At 40.6% G+C, this 27,786-nt stretch overlaps 1 protein-coding gene across 7 annotated transcripts in view; it reads right to left on the bottom strand.

Moving 5' to 3' along the window:
* Window positions 1-14,357: 14,357 nt before the first annotated feature.
* BCAR3 (BCAR3 adaptor protein, NSP family member) overlaps window positions 14,358-27,786 on the bottom strand; it is a 152,504-nt gene continuing 139,075 nt past the window's right edge. For 6 of the 7 annotated variants that reach the window (XM_025288236.3, XM_044944666.2, XM_025288235.3 and 3 more), the window contains 4 exons: window positions 23,756-23,927; window positions 21,068-21,179; window positions 17,871-18,083; window positions 14,358-14,976 (listed from right to left, as the gene is read on the bottom strand). In XM_025288236.3, coding sequence (XP_025144021.2) covers window positions 14,798-14,976; window positions 17,871-18,083; window positions 21,068-21,179; window positions 23,756-23,927 — 676 coding nt within the window. In that variant the 3' untranslated portion in view covers window positions 14,358-14,797. The remainder of the gene's footprint in view (window positions 14,977-17,870; window positions 18,084-21,067; window positions 21,180-23,755; window positions 23,928-27,786) is intronic. The other variant, XM_045166074.1, reaches the window with a different exon arrangement.

Raw genomic sequence — 27,786 nt, 5'->3', positions numbered from 1 at the left:
CATTAAGGTGTATAGAATTCTCTCTTATTATCGCTATGTGAATTAAAGAGATGTATTGGTTTTGTTATTGAATGTGCTACACTCCAGGTAGTACAACTTAGATGGCTACATTCCATAAATGGCAACAAGTTTTGCAAAGCAGTTTTGAAAGTTATATTCTAGTTTTAGTTTCTTTCAAGCTTTCCTAAAGAAAAAAAAGTTAACTTTCTTTACAGTGAATAATAATTTGTATTTCTTAATCTTTGTTCTACAGTAGCTGTGTTAGACTTTTCCTTTTACACCATCTTATCCTCTGCATCCATAAGAACTGTCCCTGTACTACATAGCTCGATCTAGTCTCAGGCTGGTCAGCATTTCCCATGCTTCTGTCAGAGCGAGTGCCTGTGTCTTCATGGCATCTCAAAACATGGAAACTGAATGTTGGCCACAGTTAGTGTCACATCCATGATTTTAGGATGTCTTAATTTCAGAAGATGAACCTTTTTAAAAGGGCAAATACAAAACTATGATTAGTAAGTTCTAGAAACTATAAAAAGGAATGAAATTCAGAGTTGATCCTGAACAATGAGGGGCTGTAATTGTTGAGATGAAAATTTAGAGATCCATGCCAAGCTTGCAAGCAGGGACATACACAAAACAAAACATCAGGAAAACAACGCCTATCAGAATACTCAACAATGAAAAGGACTTTTACTATCTGAACCAAAATCAAGGAAGTCATATCCTACTTGGTAGGAAAAGATAACATCCTTATAGCAGTATTACGGAAAGAGTAAAAGGAAAAGGATCTCCAGACTTATTGTAAAGGATAGATTTTCTTCGTGAAGAACGTATTAGTGCAAGTGAAAAAAATATTTTAAAAAACCACCAAAACTACTTCAATGAGCTCATATACCTGGGATCAAATATTGGGTTGGCTAAAAGGTTTGTTTGTTTTTTCCCATCAGATGGCTCTAGTAGTGCTTAGTTTAACAGTGTTGTTAGATTGTATTGTAACAGCTGCCATATCAGCTGCGTTAGAAAAAAGAGAATTGGTGAATTTTTGTGTAGCCATTTTAATACTGAAGATGGAAGAAAAAAAAGCAACAATTTAGGCATATTATGTTTGTTATTTCAAGAAAGGTAAAAACTCAAATACAAAAAAATGCAGTATATAGAGAAGGTGCTGTAATTGATCAAATGTGTCAGGAGTGGTTTGTGTAGTTTTGTGCTGGAGATTTCTCTCTGGACAAAGTTCCACGGTCTGTTGGACCAGTTGAAGTTGATAGCAATCAAATCAAGAACATTATACCACACGGGAGATAGCCAACATACTCAAATCAAGTGTTGAAAATCACTTGCACCAGCGTGGTTATGTTCATCTCTTTGATGTTTGGGTTCCACATAAATTATGTGAAAAAAAAACCTTCCTGATTATGTTTCTGCATGTGATTCTCTACTTAAACATAATGAAAATGTTGTTAAAACAGTGATAGGCAGTGAAAAGTGGATACTGTACAATAATGTGGAATGGAAGAGATCACGGGGCAAGCAAAATGAACCACCACCAACCACACCAAAGGGTGGTCTTCTCCCAAGAAAGTGATGTGTGTATGGTGGAATTGGAAAGGAGGCCTCTATTATGAGCTCCTTCTGGAAAACCAGACAATTCATTCCAACAAGTCCTGTTTCCATTTAGACCAGCTGAAAGCAAGCACTCAAAATTATCCAGAATTAGTCAAGAGAAAACCTACAATCTTTGATCAGGAGAACGTAAGACTGCATGTTTCTTTGATGACCAGGCAAAAACTGTTAACAGCTTGGCTGGAAAGTTCTGATTGATCCACCTTATTTACCAGACATCGTGACTTCCAATGTCCCATTTATTTCTGTCTTTACAAAATTCTCTTAATGGAAAAAATGAAAAAATTCCTTGGAAGACTGTAAAAGGCACCTGGAACAGTTCTTTGCTCAAAAAGATAAGGTTTGGGGGAAATGGAATTATGAAGTTGCCTGAAAAATGGCAGAAGGTAGTGGAACAAAATGGTGAATACGTTGTTCAATAAAGTTCTTGGTGAAAATGAAAAAATGTGTGTGTTTTTTTTTTCTTAAAAACCAAAGGAACTTTTCGGCTAATCCAATATATTCCTGGGTATAATCACTGTCTGTAATCAAAGAAACTATAGACAATGTAAGAGATGCCAAAAGGTGGGGGATGAGAAAATATAAATTAAAACTTTTTTATTGATTTAAATGTGTTAATTTCTGCTGTACAGCAAAGTGATTCAGTTATACAGACATATATATATTTGTATGTTATATATATACAACACACACAGATTCTTTTAAAAATTCTTTTCCATTATGGTGTATCACATGATATTGAATCTAGTAGGACCTTGTTGTTTGTCCATTCTACATTTACAAGTTTGGATCTGCTAATCCCAAACTCCCACTCCATCCCTCCCACCTCCCGTAGCAACCACAAGTCTGTTCTCTATGTGTCTTAAGTCTGTTTCTATTATGTAGATAGGTTCATTTGTGTCATATTTTAGATTTAACAGGAAAGTGATATCACATGGTATTTGTCTTTCTGACTTAACTTGATAATGATGACAATCTCTAGGTTCATCCACGTTCCTGCAGATGGTTATCGTTTCATTCTTTTTTACGGCTGAGTATTATTCTATTTGTGTATATGTGCTATATCTTTATTCCTCTGTTGATGACTATTTAGGTTGCTTCCATGTCTTGTCTATTGTGAACAGTGCTGCTATGGACATTGGGGTGGATATATCTTTTTGAATAATAGTTTTGTTTGGATATGTGCCCAGGAGTGGTATTGCTAGATCAAATGGCAACTCTAGTTTTTTGAGGAACTGCCATACTGTTCTCCATAGTGGCTGCACCAGTTTATGTTCCCACCAACAATGTAGGAGGGTTCCCTTTTCTCTCTACCCCTCCAGCATTTGTTGTTTGTAGATTAAAAAAAAAATTACGACCATTCTGACAGGTGTGAGGTGGTACTTCATTGTAGTTTTGATTTGCATTTAATAGTTATGTTGAGCATTTTTTCATGTGCCAGTTGCCCATCTGAATGTCTTTGGAGAAGTGTCTTAAGTCTTCTGCCCATTAAGAAATAGAAATTTTGATGAGTAAATTCTGTGAACTTTGACAACTCTTAAAAGTACTGGATAATTTTTGTCAGCATTTAAGAGAAAATATAATGGGCACCTGACCTGGGTCCTAAGAATAAGTCACATTTCGGTAGCCTCATTTCTTCCTTTAGATATAAATGCGAAATTCTACAGACATTAATTGTCCTGATTTCAGCACGATTTCAGTAATTAACAAGATTTTGTACTCATTTTTATAAGATTTTAATGGCATTATTGTAGAGAATGGGAGCTTGCAGTGAGCTGATTTGGTAAACCCCAAATGTCAACTCTGAGGAGATAAGAACCATCATAAAATAAACATAAATCTGTCAACTCAAGAAATAGAAAATTACCATTTCCATCTTCTTCAAAGATAACTACTATCCTGAGTTTTATGTTTCTTGTTTTTTTCATTTTACCACATGGGTTTTTTTTTTCTTTTCTAAACCTGATGAGTTTTCCATGTTTTGAGCTCTGTAAAGATGGTGTCATACTCTGTTATGAGCAGGGCTCGTATGTAGCCAGTGCACACTGAAATAGCTGCAGTAAATGCTGTAGAAGTATTTCCTTACTGGTTGGTAAAAAATAATTCTGAAAAGTAGTAAAACTTGTTAATCTTGTAAGTTTCACTACATGTGGTTTATTTCAGAAACCACGTGACACTCCGTGATACATTTCTGGCTTGAGTACTGGAGACAAAGTTAAAGGTCTTACTATAGACATATATTATTTCAGGTGTTGGGGAATCTTCTTGGTTTCATAAGCCCCTTGAGTGGGAGAGGACCCTGGACAGCTAAGCTTAGGAGACCTCCTCTGTTCACCTTTCAAAGAAATGCCTCGTCCTGCTCAAGGGGAGGAGACATATCGAAGATCTGGTAGCAGCTGGGGAGACTGGAAGGGAGTGTGGGTAGACACTGGTGTTTAGGGGCATAGCCTCTTGTGATGCAGAAATGGCCCTTTCACCACTCAGTGGACGTGCATTTGAGCAAACTCTGGGAGCTGAGGACAGAAGAGCCTGGAAGGCTGCAGTCTATGGGGGTCACAAAGAGTCAGACGCCACTTAATGACTAAACAACAGTAGTGGCCCTTTAGATTTTTTTTTTTTAGCATTTTATTTTATTTGGCATCTTATGCTGTGGTGGAGGGTAGCCTGCCTTGGTCATTAAAGAGGGGTAAGGAGAGGGAATCTACCAGCCTCCGTTTCATAACCCAGAAGAATATGGTAAGTGACAGCACAACTGCTCCCTTGCCTCATCTGAGACAAGTACAAGTTCCCAGTTCTGGCAGCCAGGATCATCAGTCCCCACTCAACTTGCTCCGACTCCCTCATCTTTTGTGCTGTCTGTCTTCTAACTGGGTGCTCCTGCCACTGGCTCTTGGCATACAGCCTGCATCCAAATGGTACTGTTCTAACCAGTGAGGTGAGATGGAGATCAGCTGTGTGTCTACTGTCTCTGGGTGCCAGGTAGCACATTCAGTTCAGTTCAGTCGCTCAGTCGTGTCCGACTCTTTGCGAGCCCATGAATCGCAGCACGCCAGGCCTCCCTGTCCATCACCAACTCCCGGAGTTTACCCAGACTCGCGTCCATCGAGTCAGTGATGCCATCCAGCCATCTCATCCTCTGTCGTCCCCTTCTCCTCCTGCCCCCAATCCCTCCCAGCATAAGAGTCTTCCAATGAGTCAACTCTTCACATGAGGTGGCCAAAGTACTGGAGTTTCAGCTTTAGCATCATTCCTTCCAAAGAAATCCCAGGGCTGATCTCCTTCAGAATGGACTGGTTGGATCTCCTTGCAGTCCAAGGGACTCTAAAGAGTCTTCTCCAACACCACAGTTCAAAGGCATCAATTCTTCGGCACTCAGCCTTCTTCACAGTCCACCTCTCACATCCATACATGACCACAGGAAAAACCATAGCCTTGACTAGATGAACCTTTGTTGGCAAAGTAATGTCTCTGCTTTTGAATATGCTATCTAGGTTGGTCATAAGTTTCCTTCCAAGGAGTAAGCGTCTTTTAATTTCATGGCTGCAGTCACCATCTGCAGTGATTTTGGAGCCCCCCAAAATAAAGTCTGACACTGTTTCCCCATCTATTTCCCATGAAGTGATGGGACCAGATGCCATGATCTTCGTTTTCTGAATGTTGTTGAGCTTTAAGCCAACTTTTTCACTCTCCACTTTCACTTTCATCAAGAGGCTTTTGAGTTCCTCTTCACTTTCTGCCATAAGGGTGGTGTCATCTGCATAACTGAGGTTATTGATATTTCTCCCGGCAATCTTGATTCCAGCTTGTGCTTCTTCCAGGCCAGCGTTTCTCATGATGTACTCTGCATATAAGTTAAATAAGCAGGATGACAATATACAGCCTTGACGTACTCCTTTTCCTATTTGGAACCAGTCTGTTATTCTATGTCCAGTTCTAACTGTTGCTTCCTGACCTGCATACAAATTTCTCAAGAGGCAGATCAGGTGGTCTGGTATTCCCATCTCTTTCAGAACTGGAAGGGGAAGTCATTGGAAGAGTTTCCAGCCCTGTGTTAAATCATGGAGGCATTATTTAGTTGGTGGTAGTCAAGTCAACAAAGTTATACCAACCCAACTTTAATTATTTTATGGAGATTATTAGTGATTGATGATTTGTACTACTTTCATTGCTTGATAAACATGTATATTTAAATAGTAAAGGATTATTTTAGTTGATTTGCACGTTGATTTGTACATTAATTCATTTGTTCATAGTGATTTATGTATTAACATCCCACTTGTTAAGTATTTTGAATATTGCATAGTATCTTCTATTTATTTACTTATTTGGCTTTGCTGGTTCTTCATTGCTATGTGGGCATTTTTCTAGTTGCAGAGAGGGGTCTGCTCTTCATTGAAGTGCACGGGCTTCTCATTGTGGTGGTTTCTCTTGTGGAGCAGAGGCTCTAGGGCACATGGGCTTTAGTAATTGTGGCACCTGGGCTCAATAGTTGCAGTTACTGGGCTCTAGAGTGCAGGCTAGTAGTTGTGGCCCATGGACTTAGTTGCTCCATGGTATGTGGGATCTTTCCAGACCAGGGATCGAACCCATGTCTCCTGCATTGGCAGGTGAATTCTTTACCACTGAGTCACCAGGGAAGCCCCTGCATGGTATCTTCTGAGAGTTGCTTTTTCCACTTAATAGATTTATCCATATTTATGCATAGTTCAGTTTACTGTGTATAGTATTCCATTATATAAATATACAGAATTTATCTGTTCTCCTGTTGATGGATATTTGGTCTGTTTACTGAATTTTGCTAGAATAAACAGTGCTCTTATGTACATCCATGTGCATGTTTACTAATAAAAGTCTCTAAGATCTATGGCTAGGAATGGAATTGCAAGTTATGGGTTATCTTTTTTTTTTTTTTTTTTTCTTCTATTTTTTTTTTTTAATTTTATTTTATTTTTAAACTTAACATAACTGTATTAGATGGGTTATCTTTAATTTAAAAAGGTAATGCCACATTTTCCCCCTGAAGTGATTGCAACATTTTTACAGACCTACAAGTTAATGTATAAGTGTTATTTATTCTCCCATCCTCACCAACAATTTAGGAGTAAGACCTCTTTTTTTTTTTTTTTTTACAGTTCAATGGATGTAAAATAGCATTTTATTATAGTCTTGCTTTTTCTTGATTATTGATAATGTTGACCATCATATTTACCATTGTGTTTCCTCTTCTGTGAAAAGCCTCTATATCTTTTGCCCATTTTTTCCTTAGGTTGGTATCTGTATTTATTCATGGGTGTTCTGACCAGGGTTGCAATCATCTCAAGGCTTTGACTCAGACTGGACTGGAGAGTCCACTTCCAAGATCATTCACATCGTCCTTGCCATGTGGACCTCTTCATAGGGATGTTCATCACTATGTGTGGCATCTTGCTTTCTTTAGTGAGTGATCCAAAGGAGAAAAATTCAAGATAGAATAGGCAATCTTTTATAGCCTAATCTCAGATGTGAATACCATTTCTTGGTGATGCAAACCAGCCCTGGTATATGTGGGAGGGGACAACACAAGGGTGTGAACACCAGGTGGCAGGGAAGCTCTGGGGCCATCCTGGACGTTACCTGCTATACTAATACTTCGATATTTTTACGTGCTGCTGATATCTTTCAGTTTTTTCAGTCTAGGATTATTTTTTGATGAATAGAAGTTCATTTTAATGTAGATTGATGAATCTTTCATATTTAATGCTTTCCTATCTAGTTGTAAGAAATTCTTCCTTGATTCAAAGTAAAAAGGATATTCTCCAGTGTTTTCTTCTAAAAGTGTTATGGTTTTGCGTTTCACATGTGGTATTTTAATTCATCTAGATTTTATTTCAGCATATGAGGTAAGGAACCATCACCTCTACCTTTCATTTGCTTCACCATTTGTTCAAGAATTATTTATTTAAAGAAGCATCCTTTCCCCCACTGAGTGGCAATGTTATGCTCCTGTCATATATCAAATTTTTAATGACAGTTTTTTGATTACTGTAATTTAACTCATTATTGACCAGAGGATTTTTGCAGAAATGAATGCCTATGGCTGGTGATTTTTATTTTGGCCCAGCCAATAATTAATTATTTCACTAACACTTTGCAGGTTATTACATTCAGTAGTTATACCTGTAAAGTCTAATTTTCATGAAATATTTGCAATCCACTCTTGTGCAGAAGCAAAAGAGCATTTTCCAGCACGTGAGTTTCATTTTCACTTTCTGTATCAGAATCAGTCACTGAAGTTTTTTTGTCTTTGTTGGTCTAATACTCAACATCATCTGAATCAGAACTATATTCTGAAGAACTATCATTTGTGACACTAGTATATATGTTGCTCAGCCAATCAGGGAAAGTATCTGTATCTGCATAAGATTCACTGAAAAATTTTTCTTCACTCAAAATTTCACTCTGTCCTTTTTGAAAATTTGTACATTATTAATATACATAGGGTTGGAACAAAAACCTGAGTGCAAAATGTAAATGGTAATGATAGTCACAAGTTGTCTAATGAACCCTGGATCATTTTAAGCTCTAAACACTTCACATGGTGATGTTAATTGTACATGCATGCTAAGTCACTCCGGAGAAGGCAATGGCACCCCACTCCAGTACTGTTGCCTGGAAAATCCCATGGACGGAGGAGCCTGGTAGGCTGCAGTCCACGGGGTCGCAAAGAGTTGGACATGACTGAGTGACTTCCCTTTCACTTTTCACTTTCATGCATTGGAGAAGGAAATGGCAACCCACTCCAGTGTTCTTGCCTGGAGAATCCTAGGGATGGGGGAGCCTGGTGGCCTGCCGTCTATCGGGTCGCACAGAGTCGGACACGACTGAAGCGACTTAGCAGCAGCAGTAGCTAAGTCACTCAGTCATGTCCCAACTCTTTTCAACTCTGTGGGCTGTAGCTTGCCAGGCTTCTCTGTCCATGGGATTCTCCAGGCAAGAGTATTGGAGTGAGTTGCCATTTCCTCTTCCAGGGGATCTTCTGACCCAGGGATCAAACCCGTGTCTCATGCCTCCTGGGTAGGCGGGTGGGTTCTTTACCACTCGTGCCACCAGGGAAGTCCTGATGTTAACAGTATCACTCTCTAAAAACATATTGTCTTCAGTCAATAGTGTATTTTAATCATGAGCTTTTGTATTTGGTAGAACAGATACCCTCCTCCATCTGTCTTACTTTCCTAACCATTGATGGTCTTGACTTCCTAGCCATTACAGGTTTAGAAAAAGCTTAATCAAGCTAGCTTGAAAGGTCCTATTGAATTTTGAGTGGGGTTGCATTGAATTTATAGATCGTATTAAGAACTAATTATCTCTAATACTGAATATTCTGTTGATGAGCATGGTTCCTTCATTTACTTTTCAGTGGTTTTCAGATTTTTAATAGAATAACATTAAAAAATTTCTTCACCAAGTTCTGATACTTCAGTTCAGTCGCTCAGTTGTGTCCGACTCTTTGTGACCCCATGGACTGCAGCACGCCAGGCCTCCCTGTCCATCACCAACTCCTGGAGTTTATTCATGTCCATTGATTCGGTGATGCCATCCAGCCATCTCATCCTCTGTCATCCCCTTCTCCTCCCGCCTTCGATCTTTCCCAGCATCAGGGTCTTTTCCAGTGAGTCAGCTTTTCACATCAGGTGGCCAGAGTACTGGAGCTTCAGCTTCAGCTTCAGCTTCAGCATCAGTCCTTCCAATGAATATTCAGGACTGGTTTCCTTTAGGATGGACTGGTTGGATCTTCTTGCAGTCCAAGGGACTCTCAAGAGTCTTCTCCAACACCACAGTTCAAAAGCATCAATTCTTCGGTGCTCAGCTTTCTTTATGGTCCAGCTCGCACATCCATACATGACTACTGGAAAAACCATAGCTTTGATTAGATGGACATTTGTTGGCAAAGTAATGTCTCTGCTTTTGAATATGCTGTCTAGGTTGGTCATAACTTTTCTTCCACGGAGCAAGCGTCTTTTAATTTCATGGCTGCAGTCACCATCTGCAGTGATTTTGGAGCCTCCCAAAATAAAGCCTGTCACTGTTTCCACTGTGTCCCCATCTATTTCCCATGAAGTGATGGGACCAGATGCCATGATCTTAGTTTTCTGAATGTTGAATTTTAAGTCAGCTTTTTCATTCTCCTCTTTCACTTTCATCAAGAGGCTCTTAAGTTCTTCGCTTTCTGCCATAAGGGTGGTATCATCTGCATATCTGAGATTATTGATACTTCTCCCGGCAATCTTGATTCCAGCTTGTGCTTCATCCAGCCCAGCATTTCTCATGATGTACTCTGCATATAAGTTAAATAAGCAGGGTGACAATATACAACAATATACAAATATTCCTAAGCAATGCTTAACATGTTAGATAAAATATTCAGAAAATGTATAAAACATAAATGTACAGCTTAAGTTATTAGAAAGTCAGTAACTTTTAAGTCAGGCAAAAAAGCATTACCAGCACCTCAGTAACCCACCACATTCTTCTCACAAATTATACCCTGTTCTTTCATAATTATCCTGACCTTTTTAGAAAATGAATTTTCAATTTCTATGTATTTTTATGCTTTATTTGTCTTCTAAATATATAGAGTGGTTTTGTTGTAAATTTAGTTGATCACCTCTGACTTTTAACTGGAGGGTTCAGTCTGTTTACATTTATAATGACTACTGATACGTTCAGACTTATTTCTGCTGTCTTTGTGCCTGCTATTCATCTCACTTTTTTATGTCTCTTTAAATATATTTTTGGTTTGTTGTTGTTGTTCAGTTGCTAAATCGTGTCTGACTCTCTGCAACCCTGTGAATTGTAGCAGGCCAGGCTTCCCTTCACTATCTCCCAGTTTGCTCAAATGCATCCATTGAGTCAGTGATGCCATCCAACCATCTCATCCTCAGTCTTTCCCAGGATCAGGGCCTTTTCCAGTGAATCAGCTTTTCACATCAGGTGGTCAAAGTATTGAAGCTTCACCTTGAGCATCAGTCCTTCCAGTGAATATTCAGGGTTGATTTTCTTTTAGGATTGACTGGTTTGATCTCCTTGCTGTCTGAGGGACTCTCAAGAGTCTTCTCCAGCATCACAAATTGAAAGCATCAGTTCTTCAGCACTTAGCTTTCTTTTATGATCCAACTCTCATATCCATACATGACTACTTGAAAAACCATAGCTTTGACTATATGGACTTTTGTTGGCAAAGTGATGTCTCTGCTTTTTAACGCACTGTTTAGGTTTGTCATAGCTTTTTGTCAGGGAGCAGACATCTTAATTTTGTGGCTTTAGTCACCGTCTGCAGTGATTTTGGAGCCCAAGAAAATAAAATCTGTCACTGTTACCACTTTTCCCCTCTTTGCCATGAAGTGATGGGACTGGATGCCATGATCTTCATTTTTTGAATGTTGAGTTTTAAGCCAGCTTTTTCACTCTTCTCTTTCACCTTCATCAAGAGGTTCTTTATTTCTCTTCACTTTCTTCCATTAAAGTGATTCATCTGCACATCTGAGTTGTTTATATTTCTCCCAGCAATCTTGTTGGTATTCTCCATTTTTTTTTCTCTCTACTAGTTTGAAACTTGGACCATAATTTCTGTTCCTGTAGTATTTACCCTTGATACTTTGCATACTCACTTAAAACTTAAAGCTAATTAGTATCTAAGAGTAATACTTTATCAAAACTCTAGTAACTAGTCACCCCACTCCTGGTTTGTGCTACTGTTGTAATTGACTTTTTTTAACCCCACATAGTAGACACTATTTTTAGTGTTTGCCTTAATATACCTATAAGCTTAGCAGTTTCTCTGCTCACTCTTCTGGATGAATTCCTTCCTCTCTCTCTCTCTCTTTCCTTCTTGAGCTCTGATGAGATGCATTGGGTCATTCTATTACAAATTGTTCAGGTCTTTTAATCCAGTATTCTTGCCTGGAAAATCCTATGGATGGAGGATCCTGGTAGGCTGCAGTCCATGGGGTTGTGAAGAGTTGGACATGACTGAGCAATTTTTCACTTTTAATCTCTCCTATTTTTCTTGTCTTTGCTGTATTCTGGCCATGGTCTTCCGATATGTTTTTGAGTTCATTAAAGCTTCAGTAGGATCTAGTAGTAGTGTGAAGTGTGATCAGTCATGTCCAACTCTTTGCAACCCCATGACTGTTCTTATAACCCTGGAAATAATACTGGAATGGGTTATCATTTCCTACTCAAAGGAGATCTTCCTGACTACGGGATTGAACCTGCATCTCTTGTGTCTCCTGCTTTGGCAGGCGGATTCTTGACCACTGTGTCACCTGGGAAGCCAGTTGGATCTAATCTTCTGTTTATTATTAGCATCCAGTGAGTTTTGAGTTTCATTATTATACATTTCTAAAGGGTCTACCTAGTTTCTCTTAAAAATCTGATCCTTTTTTAAATACTCATTTCCTGTTTGAGTTCATGTTTTCTTTATACAAATCCATATATGAATGCTTTGCATTCAAAATGGGATAATTCCAGTATCTGAAGTTGTTGGGATTCTAAATCTTTTCCCCCCAGCATTTTATTTTTCATGACACTGTTTCTGTTTGTGTTATGCTGCTGCTGCTGCTGCTAAGTCACTTCAGTCGTGTCCGACTCTGTGTGACCCCATAGACGGCAGGCCACCAGGCTCCCCCATCCCTGGGATTCTCCAGGCAAGAACACTGGAGTGGGTTGCCATTTCCTTCTCCAATGCAGGAAAGTGAAAAGTGAGAGTGAAGTCGCTCAGTCGTGTCCGACTCTTAGTGACCCCATGGACTGCAGCCTACCAGGCTCCTCTGTCCATGGGATTTTCCAGGCAAGAGTACTGGAGTGGGGTGCCATTGCCTTCTGATATATATATATATATATATATATATATATATATATATATATATATATATATATATATATATATATATATATAGTGTGTGTGTGTGTGTGTTGTTACCACTGTAAATCAGTTTCTTGGTTTTGAGTTTTATAAATTTTGTCAAGTTTACTCCAGACCTATTTGAGGACAGGCTTATAGTTGCTTCCCTGCAGAGACTCAGGTTTGATTCCTGGGTTGGAAGATCCCCTGGTGGAGGGCATGGCAGCCCACTCCAGTATTCTTGCTTGGAGAATCCCATGGACAGAGGAGTCTGGTGGACTACAGTCCATGGGATCGCATAGAGTTGGACACAACTGAGCAATTAACACTTTCACTTGTAGTTGCAAATCCTCGCCAAAGACCATTATCATTACAATTATTTTTCTTATTGTAAATGTTCCCTGGTAACCTCTCTTTTCTGGCAAATTATTTCTTTTCCAGCTTGCCAACAGGGATCCTTTAAGGATTCCTACATAATGGAGGCATTTCATGTTCAGCTCCCTTAAGATACTGTCTTCCATTCGTTGAGTTGATGTCAGTATTTGCCTTTAGGGCTACCCAGGGTTTTTAACTTCCTTTTACAGAGTTTATTTAAATTTGCTGTTCCTTTTGATGAGTGAGGTGAGGAGTAGATTATTTCTTAGGGATTCCCTTTTCATTCTGTCAAATTTGAAAGTGAAGTGAAAGTGAAAATTGGTCAGTTGTGTCCAAGTCTTTGTGACCCCATGGTCTGTAGTCCATGGAATTCTTCTGGCCAGAATAATGGAGTGGGTAGCCTTTCCCTTCTCCAGGAGATCTTCCCAGCCCAGGGATTGAACCTGGGTCTCCCACATTGCAGGCGGATTCTTTACCAGCTGAGCCACAAGGGAAGCTTAACAGTGCATTAAAAGGTATGTTTATGAAAATTTAGTTAGAGGGATTTCTAAGAGCATCTGAACCCCCATACCATCAGAAGTAGAAGTGTGCTTTGGTGTTTTCAGGGGAAAAAAAAAAAAAAAAGATGGCTTTTAAAAACTGGAAGAAGGGCTTCATGATTCTAGGCTGCATTAATGAGAATACAGAGTCCAGGATTTGAAACTAATATTTCCATTTTATTAAATAGACCACATGAGAGCCTTGTACTTAGTTCTGGCGGACATATTTAAGATGACCAATAATAGAGTGATGGTTAAATTATAGTGTAACCTCTGGAACCAATCCTTTTTTTCAAAGGCCACCCTGGAGAAATTTTCACAACTTATTGGAGAAAAGTGGGATATAAAACTATTTTGTGTGATCCCCGTATTATTTAGAAGACAGGAAGAAAAAGCAGATCGGTAAGTGACACTTGGTGGCAGAGTGATAGAAGTTTATTATTGATACTTTAAAGACTTGTATTCAAATTCTACAATAGAAAAAAATTGAGACAGATACTGTTAAACTAGAAAGTATCCCCTTTGGGAAGTCAAAAAACCTAGAAAACTCATCCTTATCAGCCAGAGGAAAAGCTACTTTATTGTGAAATACGTGAAATACTGTCGTGAAGCACACTAGCATCTGGTGCTCACTGCATACCAGCCGCTGTGCTGCACGTGGGACTTGAGGGTTAACTTGACTGAAGTGCAGCTGCTAGCAAGCACCAGGGCTTTTGTTGTAACTTTTAGGTATTCTGGGGTCAGCTCCACCTATATCACTATTTATCTTACCCTGTCCCCTAAGCCAGATACCTTAAATTTTCTGTACCACTCTCTTGATTTTGGTTTACTATCAGGATGTGGTGGCAAGGGAACAGGGTGCCCCAAGAAGTTAGGAGGTGGAATTATTGTACTACAATGAATTGTTTGTTTAGTATTAAAGAGACTGGATACAGTTGTTTCACAAAAAGATATATTTTCATATGACTATTTACATTTTTCATATTTAGTTAGAGAATATCATACAACTGATATCTTCAGTTTCATGCTTTTAAACTCTTCTATTTACACTTATCTGACATGGAATTAAAACTGAAATGGTCATATACCTCAGTAATAGAAAGCAACCAGCCAATATAGCTGGGTCTTCACTTAAATTTGTTGATCAACATTAGCAACAGTTACCTTAATAAATTATCATTTATTTTAAAATCAGTAGTAATTTTAAACAATTCATAAATAAGTGTGCTCTGTGCAATTTACATGTTTAATATCCTGTGGATACTAAAAGCTGTATATTGTCAGTTTTGCACATTATTACTTTTATCAAATGATAAGCTTTCTCTGAGGAGAAAGTAGATAAGCTTGAAATTATATCCTAAGCTTCTCTGGAGAGTTATCAAAACTCCATCTGCTTTACAGGAGGAGGTTCCAATTTACGTGAGAGGGCAGTTAAAATCTGATTGAACTTTTCGTATCTCTCTGTCTGATTGACTTGTGCACCTTTGCTGCCCCAAAGCAATCTCATTTGGAATTCAGTCTTGAAGACTTCACTCATTTCTTCATCTGGTTGAAAACCTAATAAAAACAAAACCAAAAAAACTTCAGTTCTGCTTGAAACAGTGTTGAAAATAGACTGAAAACTTGCTTGTTTAAAGTAAGATCAAAATGAACATCTTTCAGAACTTAAAAAATGCCCTCAAGGAAAAATATAGGATCTTTCTATATAAGGAAGGGGAGAACATCCCCCACCCCCAAGGATCTGAGCAACTTCAGAGAAAGAATAACTAAGTCACTATGACAGAATAAAATTTGTGCGCACAAGCACCATGGGTTGTAGTAGTGCAGGAGTGTTCAAGTATTTTTTTTAAAGCTTTATAATTTACTTGTCATGATTCACCCTTTTTTTAGCCGTACAGTTTATAGAGTTGTATAAACATCACACCACTTTAGAACCCTAGAAAATCTCTAGTACTTCTTCTCAATCCCTGAACCTACCCCACACCATTAATCTGCTTTCCATTGCTATTTTGCCTTTTCTAGAAATTTGATATTATTCCATATTGTTGCCTGTTAATAATTCCTTTTTATTGCTGAGTAGTATTCAGTTATATGGATATACTGCATTTTGTTTACTGAATGGTAAGACATTTCGATTGTCTCCAGTTTCTGGCTGTTATGAATAATGTGAACATCTGTGATTAAGTCTTAGCATGGACATGTGTTTTCATATCTTTGGAAGTGGAAGTACTGGCTCATATGGTAAATATATGTTTAAAGAAACTGTCAAACTCTTTTCCAAAATGTCTATACTGTCTTATATTCTCATCAGTAACATAACGAAGAGTCCAGTTGTGAACTCTATTGTCATCTCAGGTGAGGTGCTGGCATCTCACCGTGGTTTCATCTTATATTTCTGTAATAACTAATGCTTTGAACATTTTTCCATATAGATATTTGTCATTGTACATCCTCTCTGGTATAGTGTCTATTCAAATCTTTTCTTCTCATTCAGTTGTAAGAATTCTTTATATTCTAGATAATAAGTCCTTTATCAGATGTATGTTTGCCAAATACTTTCTTCTAGTCTGTAGTGTGCCTTTTTGCTTCCTTAATAATGTCTTTCAAAGAGCAAAATGTAAAATTTTGATTTATCAGTGTTTTATGGTTCATGCTTTTTATGGCTTAAGAAATTTTGCTGGACACAAGGACTTTCTATGTTTTCCTCATAGAAGCTTTACAGTTTAGCGCTTATATTCTGAGTGTATTCTATGAGGTAAAATTGAAGGTTTTTTTTTGCATGACATTCAGTAGTTCTAGCACCATTTGTTGAAAGATTACTTTATCCAGTGAATTACCTTGCCACCTTTGTCAAGAAACAGTTAACAATCATATGTTTGGGCCCATTTCTTAACTCTCTTTTCTGTGTAAGAGATCTGTTCTACTTATGGCCAAGGATGCTCTCAGTCAGCTCTGTTAGAGCAGGGGAAACCTCTAGCTCGAGTCATACAGGAAGATGTTTCTCATCCTTGATTACTGCTGGAGTAGTTGGCTCTGTCATTAAATATAGTCCCAGCATCTAAATCATAGTCTCTTGGTGGTGGAAAGGGTAACAGAAGCCTTCTATTTCATTCTTCATGTGATGCCAAAATATCTTTCTTTGGCAGATAACCAACTAGAGGCCAGATGACAACTTCCATTCATTGAGTTAATCTGCTTTGAGCCCCTATCCTGGGCAGGGTACTGGGATATGTCGGTGAGCAAATTTCTGCCCTTACTGGGTTCACAGTTAATTCCAGCCATAAGAACTTGCTGTGAAAACCTGTAGCAGGAACAGCTGAGAAAATACCTTTAAGGTGATTTGCTGTAAAACAGCTTAAAACATACTTTTCTCAAAATCCACCCTGATATATTGGCTTATGGAACATCTAATGTAATATACTTACTGGTTTTGTATAAGCAGGCATTCTAATAGTATCTACTGACTTGAATTATATATGCTTTTATTGTTTGAGCCACCAGGGAAGCTCCTATAATTAGCATCTGAGTCCTATACTCCCAACCCTGCTGAACTTTCTGAGGAAAAGAAACAGGTATGTATTGCTTATACCTATAGCAGACATAGTGCAAGCTGTTTAGTCCCAAATTCTGTTTCTGAATTAACAACTTTGTTTTAGGTCAAATACTAGGCCTCTCCTGCCCCATATATTTCTTAACCTTCTGGATCAAACTGTAGGTCCTTGAAGAGTTTTAAAAATTATACAGTGGTGAAGAGACAAGGCCCTTATTCTTGTACTCGCTTCCTAAGTGGTCTTTTTGCCTACAAGCTTCAGCCCTCCAGCCTTCCTGCACAAAGATGCCAGACTGAAAACAAATCTAACCATGTGATAACATCTTCTCATATTTAAAACCCTTCACTGGCTCTTCCTCAGCCACAGTCCTACATGGAAGGCCTTCCCACCTCTGTGCCCCTCTTTGTTTAGCCTAGCTGGCCACTCCTGAAGACACACGGTACACTGATCCAAACCTGGGTTTGGATCAGTGTACTTGTGTTGCTATTCTCCAAGCTCTCTCAATCTCAGAGGCTTGGCTTACGGTGGACCCTCTGATGCCAAGAGCAGAGGAGCTCATGTCCCAGTGTGTCTGGGAAGAAACAAGAATATAGATAAGTCCAATAGAACCCTAACGCCTCATGTGGGCCCATCACGTTTTCTAATTATTATTATTAGTGGTACTAATGGTAAACAAACTGACAAATTCTTTCTTGATCCTTTCTCTGTTTTCTTTATACCACTGACACAAAAGAAGAGAGAAGAAGGATCCTTAAGTCAGGAATTAAGAATAAGTAATACAAGAAATGGAATTCCCAGGTCTTAATCTTTCCTATTTGGTCTTTTTCTAATTGAGAGCACTGATGCTCTTTTCATTCCAATTACTGTGCAGAGAGCAGCTTAACCAAAACCAGCTCTTACCGGCCAGGATCCTCTCAGCATTCATCCGGTAGCTGTCTGCAGCTTCCGCCATGAGTCGGGCCGTTGCCAGATGGTTCAGCATAATCTCACAGCTTTCATCGTTTTTTTCCCACATGTCAGTTCCTTCAAAAGTGACAGCCTCACGTTCCATTAAGGTCACAAGAGGCATCAGCAGTGGGACCGATACATTGTTTGGGGGAACACATGTGGACTCTGAAAAACAGGGGCAGGGGTAAAGTTCTCCATATCATGTTTTTTTCCCCCAAGTTAAATGCAGCGAGTTCCAGTTGAAGATGGCAATGTAGGAGAGTCCTGGGCTTACCGCCTTCTGTGGACACAATGAATCTATGGCTAAGTATGGAACAGCTTCCTCTGGGAAAAATCCTAAAGACTGCATTGTGCAAATAAGAGAAGACCCACATCAAAGTAGGTAAGAGGGGCTGGGAGACTATCGCACTATAAACCCTCTCCTGGGGCAGTGACCCACAATCAGGAGGGAACTCAAAACCTGGAGCTTCAACCTGAGGAGCAAAGGGCTTGAACACCACGTGTAGCACTGCAACTTTTAAGACCAGCACCTGAGATACAAACCCCCAAAACATCTAACTTTGAAACTCAACACTGTACCTGTCTGTAAGACCCCAAGGCTATAATTGTCTGAGAAACAGGTCTTAAAGGGCTTACAAGCTTGAACTCACCTGATCCAGGGCTCGGTACAGAGGCAGCCAATTGAGAGGTGCCTAGATATTATGCAAATTGGCTCATTTGCCAATATTAAAGTTTTAGCCTGAAAGACAGGCTTCTGCTTTAGCATACAGCTAGGGCTTAGGAGGCCCTCAGCAAATGGAAGCTGATAGATGATGCAGTCTTTGTGTGCTGTCTCTGCCTTGCTCCAGCTCACTGATATATCCTAGAAAAGAGCTTATACCTTTGTCCAGCTACCTCTAGAACACTACACATTGCCTAGCTCTGAGGGCCAAAGGGGCTTATGCCCATGGATCCTATAGGACTGTAATCTTTATAATGCCACAAGAAAAGAAAATTATAGGCCAGTATTTGCAAATTGAATTCAACAATACATTAAAAGGATCATATGGATTGATTAAGTGGGATTTATTCCAGGGAAACAAGGATGGCTCAATATTCACAAATCAATATGACATACTGTGTTAATAAGATGAAAGAAAAATAATTTGATCTTAATAGATGCAGAAAAATCATTTGACAAGATCTGACATCCATTTATGGTTAAAAAAAAAAAAAACTCCCAACAAAGTGGATATAGAGGGAATGTACAACAACATAATGAGGCCACATATAACAAGCCCATAAAGCTAAAAACTTTCCATCTGAGAACCGGAATAAAAGGATGCCAATTCACCACTTCTGTTCACACCATACACAAAAATAAACTCATGTAAGACACAATCCCATAAAGCTCTGACACAAGAATATAGGCAAAACATTCTCTGGCATAAATCATAGCAATGTTACCTTAAATCAGTCTCCCAAGGTAGTAAAAATAAAGGGGATCTCATTAAACATGTTTTTGCAAAGGAAACCATAAACAAAATGAAACGACAGCCAACAGATGGGAGAAAATATTTGCAAACAATGTGACCAACAAGGGCTTAATTTTGAAAATATACAAACAGTTCATACAGCTAGCAAAAAACAAATAGCCCCCTGAAAAAATAGGCAGATGGCGAACAGATACATGATGCTCAATAGACAACAGATGCTCAACACTGCTAATTATCAGAGAAATGCAAATCAAAACTACAATGAGGTATCACTTCACAGTGGTCAGAATGGCCATCAAAAAGTCACAAATAATAAATGCTGGAGACAGTGTTGAGAAAAGGGAACCCTCCTATACTGTTGGAGAGAATGTAAATTAGTGCAGCTACTATGGAGAACAGCATGGAGATTCTTAAAAAACTGAAAACAGAGTTGCTATATGATCCAACAATCCCACTCATGGGCATGTATCTGGAGAAAACCCTTAATTTGAAAAGATGCCTGTACCTCAGTGTTCATAGCAGCACTATTTACAATAGCCAAGATATGGAAGCAACCTAAATGTCACTCAACAGATGAGTGGATAAAGAAAGATGTGGTATATGTATGTACACAATGGAATACAACTCAGCCAGAAAAAATGACAGTGCCATTTCCAGCAACACATGGATGGACCTAGAGATTAATTATCATGCTGAGTGAAGTGAGTCAGACAGGTAGATATCTCATGATATCACTTATGTGTGGAATCTAAAAATGATACAAATGAACTTATTTACACAACAAGGTCCTTTTGTATAGCATAGGGAACTATAATCAATATCTTGCAGTAATATGTGATGAAAAATATTAAATATATAACTGAATTGTTTTGCTGTACACTAGATTTACACATCATAAATCAACTATAACTTAAATTTTAAAAGATGCACATGTGTGTATACACACAATGGAATATTATTCAGCCATTAAAAAGAAATCCTGCCATTTGTGACAACACAAACTTGAGGGTATTATGCTAAGTGAAATATGTCAGACAGAAAAAGATAAATAGCATGTGAACTCACTTACATGTAGAGTCTAAGAAAAACAGAAACACCCCTTGAGCTCATGGATACAGAGGACAAATTGGCGGTTGCCTGAGACAAGGGGAGAAGTGAAATGGTTGAAGGGCTCAGAAGGTACAGATTTCCAGTTATAAAGTAACCCCTGGAGGTAGGCTATACGGCGTGGTGACTATAGTGAATACCGCACTGCATATTTGAAAGTAGCTAGCAAAGTGAATCTTGAAGGTTCTTATCAGAAGAAAAAAAAATTTTTGCACCTATGTATGGTGATAGATATTAACTGGTCTTATTGTGATCATTTTGCAACAATCAAATATTGAACCATTATGTTGTACACCTGAAGCTAATATGTAAATTGTACCTCTGTTTACAAAGTTAAGCTCCAAATGAGGTGACTGGTACCCTATGTCTTGTTTTAGCAACTGAATACCTACAAGCAACTCTGTCATCTGATACAGGCTTGATTGACAATCCTGACTGACTCATTGACAATCCTGCAGATAACCTGGAGCCTTTATAACACGCCCTGCTAAAAGCTTTGCTCAAACCAGAACAGATAATGACACTGTCAAGCAGCCCCCAGGCCGCCTGCCCTGACCCAGTGCTCACCTCTGCCTTCATGCAGGACTTTGCTGAAAGGCTTCAGCTGTTTCTCATAGAGGATGGCGGTTTGTGTGTACTGGTGCCGCAGGGCAGTCCACGTTTTTTCTAACCGTGTGATCTGGAAGAAAGAAAAGTGTTATAGCTTTGGAAAAAGGCTCTTTTAAAAATTACCTTGGTGCTTAAGTTTTGAAATGGATGATAGATGGACATGATAAAAACTCAAAGCAGTTGAAAGAGTATAGAGAAAAGCTAATCCCTACCCACTCCCTGCTCCATGTTGCTCTCATGACCCATTAGAGACACACACACTTTTTAAAATAAATGCATATCATACTATACACATATTTTCGTGTTCCTTGTTTGGAAGTTATTTTACATAAGTACATATAGAACAGCATACAACAGTCTTGTTTTATTAAGCCTCAAGTGGTCCATTTATGCATAAACCATAGTTTAGCTCATTTCCTATACGTAAGAGCTTTAAACATATTTTTCTGTTATAGAATTATCTCAAAGATTTTGCAGATGTGCACAAGAGAATATCTGGAGGATAAATTTCCAGAAGTAGAACTACTGGGTCAAGAAATAAAATCTTGATAGGCATTGCCAACTGTCCTCCAGAGTTTATACTGATGTAAGGATGTAGAATTGTGATTTTAAGCATGTTAATGTTACTTTTAAGTAGTAAAGTCTGAGACATATGGAAAATTGCCTAGGCCATGTGATGCCACTGCTCATTTCTTTGGAATCGTTTAGTCCAGACCAACATATGCCACTGACTCTGACTATCCTAATAGTCCCCCATTCACACCCTAAAACCAGCAAGCCTGTGTCTGATGTCTTCTACATGAAACAAGGAAGGGGGAAAAGGGAACTAATATTTAGGGAATGAGGGCCAATTCTGTCAGGTATTTGAGGAATTTCATTTAATCCTCACAGTGCTCTATGAGGCAGTATTTTGACTTCATTTTACAGATCAGAAGACAAGAGATTAGGGAACTTAGTCAAGTTTCACAGCTAAATGGCAGAGATTCATTTCCTTGGCCTCTAAGAACTCCCTGTGTATTCCAAGAGGAGGGTGAGAAAGGATCACCACCAGCAGGTCTGCTGGGAAGGGGAGGATGTGGCTTATCTTCCTCTGGCCACCCATGATGCCACCATTTCTTCTCATGCCCCCTTCTTCTTCCCTGCCCTGAAGCATCCACCTTTCTGAAAGGAGCCCTTGTCTCGGCCCATCTCCTGGATGCGCTCTCTTGATACCAGAAACTGAGAACAGAAGGCAGCACAAATGGCTGTAGTCCGGGGTCAGGTTTAGATGATACACAGAAATGACATGACTCTCGTCTCTGGTTTTTCCTGGGTCTGCCACTCCCCACCCCAAACAGAGCCCTGAGTACTCTGGAGGACTCTGCGCCCTCATTGCTGAAGTGTTGCAGATAGGAAGAGTATGATGCTGCCGTGGGATGGGGGGACCACCTATAAAGGCATGTTTATGTGCTTTGGGATAAGTCCCTAATTGCTGAGTTTGATGTCATGGAAAGCAACCATGTTAATGTCACAAATTCCCCTTCACTACTCTCAGAGGAAGCTCTGGGCTGGGAAGCTATACGAATAGCTAACCTATTAGTCCTCAGAATTATAGGCAGTTTTGGATAAGAGGAAATAAACATAATGTAAATTAGAAACACCCAAATGAAAAATGATAACTCCTGTTAGTATAGTAGAAGTCAGTATATCATGAAAATACAGCTGAACTTGCTTATTTCAAATATTGACCCAAATAATTTCAATGCATCTAAAGAAATTTGAAAGTTCTTAGAATATTATAATTGGAATTGACCCTTCTCAAAATTTCCTGGTGAAAGCATGAAGCATTTCAGCTTCTTGTTTGAAAGGTGACCTTGGTTTCATATAAGGAAATTATGTTCTTAACATGCAGGATTTCAGAGAATCTGTGGCTGGTTGCAAAATAGCCAAGCTAAATGAGTGGTGGCTTTGGTATTACTGGTTGCAGACTGGGTTTGTGGGACTGTGATCTCATACTCAAAGTCACTGAGCATCTACCTCTATGAGGTCCACTTGGCTTCAAAAACAAATTTTCAGTTTCAAACCTCATTCTAAAAACAGACTGTCAAAGCAGATAAATTCAAAGTGCCTGATTTCAGAAACTCTGCTTTAGGGGGTTGTATGGCAAATGAGTCAGGAAGCTGAGTCTTTTAACAGGAGAGTCTGTTTTAGGTGACCTGAGGAACATACTTTGAGATAAACCACTCTAGGGATCCTCAGAGATCAGCTCCCCAAATGTCGTTGTTTCCCAGTCATAACCCCAAACAGCCCGCCTGCCCAGTGACCCAGATGGAAGCAGTCTTTCTTACACAACACACTTGAGCCAGACTTAATCATCCTAACCGGTTCTTCAGGAACATCTGTTGTTCTTGAGGATGACTCTTATTGTACATCACAGAGAAAGTGTAGGCAGTCAGCGATTATCTGCTGTCTTTAAAAACAGAGCCAGAAACGTGCAACGCTGCTCTTGTTTGCCCCCTAATCAAAGCAGCTTTCACTAAGACACGATTTACCTTTTGCATTGACCAAAGTCACCTGTGGTTTGCCGGGCATGGACTTAAAGACCATTTTGCAGAGCATTAAGTACACACAGGCCCACAGGGCTGCACAAAGCAAGCTGAAATTTACCTGTGGCATTTCCAAGGCCTTCATGATGGCTGAGAAAGAATAGAGGTCCCCCATGGAGTCTTTCAGCTCCACTGCCACCTGGATGATCTTATTGAGGGTGGCTGCTCTGTCCTCCAGACTGCCCGTGCAGCCCAGAATGTCCACTGCGATGCCGATGGCCATCGTGTTGTGTCTGAAAGGAAGGAGATGAGCGATCAGGCCAGGGCTAATAGGACCAGGAGGAAATGAAACCAAACTGGCCAAGGAAAGGACTGGCTTTGCACCATTTGCCGCTGTCTTCCTGAGACACACTGGCAGCTCACACAGTTTGGTTGCTGATTGCAAAGACAGACCACCCCCATCAGAGTGACTGCAGAAGGGCCTCAGTGGGCGTCCTGTGGGGAATCAAAAAGGACAGATACCCCAGGACATGGCATGTTCAGCCCTGGAGCAAGGGGCATGAAGGGGCCTTCCTGTGCTGAAGCTGCTCAGAAGTGCACATGGCTCCTTGTCCCTCTCACCATGACAGGTCCACAGAGATGCCAGGTCCCCAACACACTGAGGAATCCTTTGGGAAGCCCCTAAGTCCCCTGGACTGGGGAATGGAAGGGACAGAAAGATGAGATAATATGCTTGATCCAGGAAGACAACATGGATGTGAGAACAAGGGATGAGCTAAGAATAAAGTGGCTTGGGTCAAGGGGCCAGAAAGTGAGTGGGAGTGTGGACAAAGACTCAATAGTGAGCTGGCAGGATTTCTCTGTAAGGTCAGACCCTCATAGAAAGAAATCTTGTATCTACCAACAATCCTCCCTTTTCTCATCCTGAATGCCACGGGTCAACTGCGCAGACCCAGAACAGGAAGCAGAGTGGTCTTTTCTGTACAGACAATGGGATGGATATGAATGGGGTCACAGAGAGGTCTCCTTCCTGGTGGCAGCAGTCTGTAAACCTGTCTCTCCCTCCCTCTGTGGCCCAGGAATGCGCATTCCCTACCTTGGGCCAGAGTGAAAGTGAAAGTTGCTTAGTCGTGTCTGACTCTTTGCGAGCCTATGGACTATACAGTCCATGGAATTCTCCAGGCCAGAATACTCGAGTGGGTAGCTGTTCTCTTCTCCAGGGGATCTTCCCAACCCAGGGATCAAACCCAGGTCTTCTGCATTGCAGGTGGATTCTTTACCAGCTGAGCCACCAGAGTGGCCTTGGGTAAATTTCTCTCCAGGCACTGGTACGAGTGCTGAAGGTGAAGCACTAATTCACAGCTATGGTCGCTTCGATATGACTTGCCTCTGAAACTCTGGGGCCACCTTGTCCTAGAAGTTCACAGCTAAGGATGATATTCCACGCTTCCTGTGCTGGCCTCCTCCTCACTCTTCTAGAGCAAAGAGAGGAGTGATTCATCTAGTGGCTAGCACTACCAGTTTCTCCAATGATTTTTAAATCAGTAACAGGCTCTGCTGTCTCTGAGCATTTGCACATGTGGGTGTGCAAGGTGGTTGCTCAAAGTGTGACCTTAGGCTGTTACCTGACTGCTCCACTCCCCTAGTTCCTCATCTCTAAAATGGGAACAAGGGCTGTTGTGAGAAAGACTGTGTGTGTGCGTAAAGATAATTAAAGTGCCTGGCTCAGCAGTACCTAAAATAGCAGTTGTTACTACACCGGTACCTGTGTGTGCATTTCTCCCTCTGTGTGTTGGTCCCTTTTGCCTATATCTCTTCCCTTTATCTTCTTTTGCTAATTTCCTGTCTTTCTTAATCAATGGATCTTTAAAATAGACTTAAAGTATATTTTTATTATGTTAAGCTTACTGAAGAGTTTTGTTACCCATTTGCAAAGTGTTAAGGTTGAGATGAACATTTTAGCTGTTTAATAGTAAACTAACTTCCTATGTTGCCTTCAATTGATTCTTTAGTCAATGTTTTTTCCTATGTTTTAAGGCCCTTAATAAAAGACAGGTTCTCTATTTTAAGAACTGGCTTTATATCAACAGTTAATTGGGTAATTATATCCATTCATTCGAACAACATTTGCCTCAAACCTCCTGCACACACCGCCTTGGGAAAAACAGCTCAGCAAGGCAATTGTGTAGCAGAAGCTCCTGAGGTGGGTAGGAGGCACAAAACATTTCAGAAGGACATCCCACCCACTAGCCTTGGAATGGGTGGTGACTGAACTGAAGTTTAACATGGAGGGTGGTTTACATTAGAGTCTCAAACACAAGGCTGTCACCTGATCCTGCAGGACTGCTGTAACCTTAATTTAGTAGACACATTGTAATGGAGAGAACCACTCCCCAGGCCCTAGCAGGTAGATCCTACAGGTCAGCTCTGGATGGGGAACAAAGCAAGAAGCCAGACCCCAGGCAGGCGGCAATCAGGAGGAAGAGGAAATGGATGTAGACAAGAGTGGAAGTCAGAAAATAGCCCAGAGAGAAGCCACAAGCCTGCTGACCTCAGCCTGGGCACCCATAAAGCATGCCCAACACAGCTCATGAAACTGATAAAATAAGGCCTGCAGGGCTTCCCTGGTGGCTCAGTGGTAAAGAATCCACCTGCCAATGCAGGGAACATGAGTTTGATCCCTGGTCTGGGAGGATCCCACACGTTCCAGAGCTACAAAGCCCACGGGCCACAGCTATTGAGCCTGTGCTCTAGAGCCCGTGCTCTGCAACAAGAGAAGCCACTGCACTGAGAAGCCCGCACACTGCAATGAAGAACAGCCTCTGCTCGCCACAACTAGAGAAAGCCCGCACGGCAACGAAGACCCAGTGCCGCCATAAATAAATAAACAAGGCCTGCAGCTGGGGAGCTTTCAGTCTGAAAAGTATCACAGGAGAAACAGGGATGCATGGCAGCACAGCTGGTCTCTGCTGAAATAATGACCACGGGCCCAGACCAGGAGGGAGGGCAGGTGAGTGGAAATGAGAAGCCAGGCCCTGGGGCATGGGGAGGGAGAGGATGCCTTGGAGAGCAGGGCTGGCATCTAGAAGAGTGAGCAGGGAAAGTAGGGGAGTTCAGAAGTCAGACCTACCATTGCCCAAAGACACTGAACAATAAGCTGACAGGCATGCCTAAACAACAGCAGCAGGCCTGCGTCCTGCCCTCCTGCCTCCCAGAAGTCTTCCATTCAGCGCTGGGTGTTTCCTACGGGAGGCACCTGTGGCTGTGAAACCACAGCAACAGAGGCACTGGAGCCATTTTATTTGCTTCATAGTCGGGTAACCTTGAAAGCAGCTGTTACCAACTCTCCCAGGCCATTTGAAATATAGTGTTTACTTTCTAGGGGCTAGTGGTAGTCTAGGACTGCACTGTCCACAAACCACATGTGGCTATATTTATACTTAAAATGCTGAAGAGTAAAAATAAAGTTCATCCTTCAGTTGCCACATTTCAGGTGCTCAGTGGTCACCAGTGGCTAGTGGATGCCGTCAGGAGATTTCTGCCATCCGTGTTGTGCTGGACAGCGCTGTGACCCAGAGCATCACAGAAGACCATGGGCAGGGGACGATGGTGCTAGGGCTCCGGCTTCTGAAGCCTCACTCTCCTCTTCTCAGGAGAAGCCAGGGCCCTGGCTGCCCACTAAAGACCACACGAGTGCTGTGGCAACCAGGAAGCTGGTTGGAAAGACAGAAAACTTCAGATAACAAAATAGTCTTGCGCAAAACAACTATCTTTTCATGTGTATCAAAAAGGCCAACTTCTATGGTAATATGAGATTCTAGTCTAGTGCTTCTTAAAAACGTGCCTCGCTACTTCTACCTTTCTAATTTCTAAATATCTGACGTGAGTGGGGTTTAATGGCCAGCCAGGGCCCTGGCTTTCCATGAGAAGAGGGCAGTGATGCTTCAGAGGTCGGGGGCCTGAGCACCTCATCTCTTGCCCTCTGATCCCCCATTTGTCCACACTTCAAAGAAAACACCGTTCAGACCCTGTTCTTCCCAACTTCCCCCACAAACCCCCACTTAATTCCTAAAGCAGACAGAGGGGCTGCAGCTCCCGCTGGAGGGAAGTGGCACGGCACCCCTGCTCCACCTGCCTGCAGCACTGCTCCCA

The sequence above is a fragment of the Bubalus bubalis genome, chromosome 6 (assembly GCF_019923935.1).
Source record: "Bubalus bubalis isolate 160015118507 breed Murrah chromosome 6, NDDB_SH_1, whole genome shotgun sequence".
Classification (NCBI taxonomy): Eukaryota; Metazoa; Chordata; class Mammalia; order Artiodactyla; family Bovidae; genus Bubalus; species Bubalus bubalis.
The sequence above is the reverse complement of the archived record's forward strand: the minus strand, read 5'-3'. Positions and strand labels throughout refer to the sequence as shown.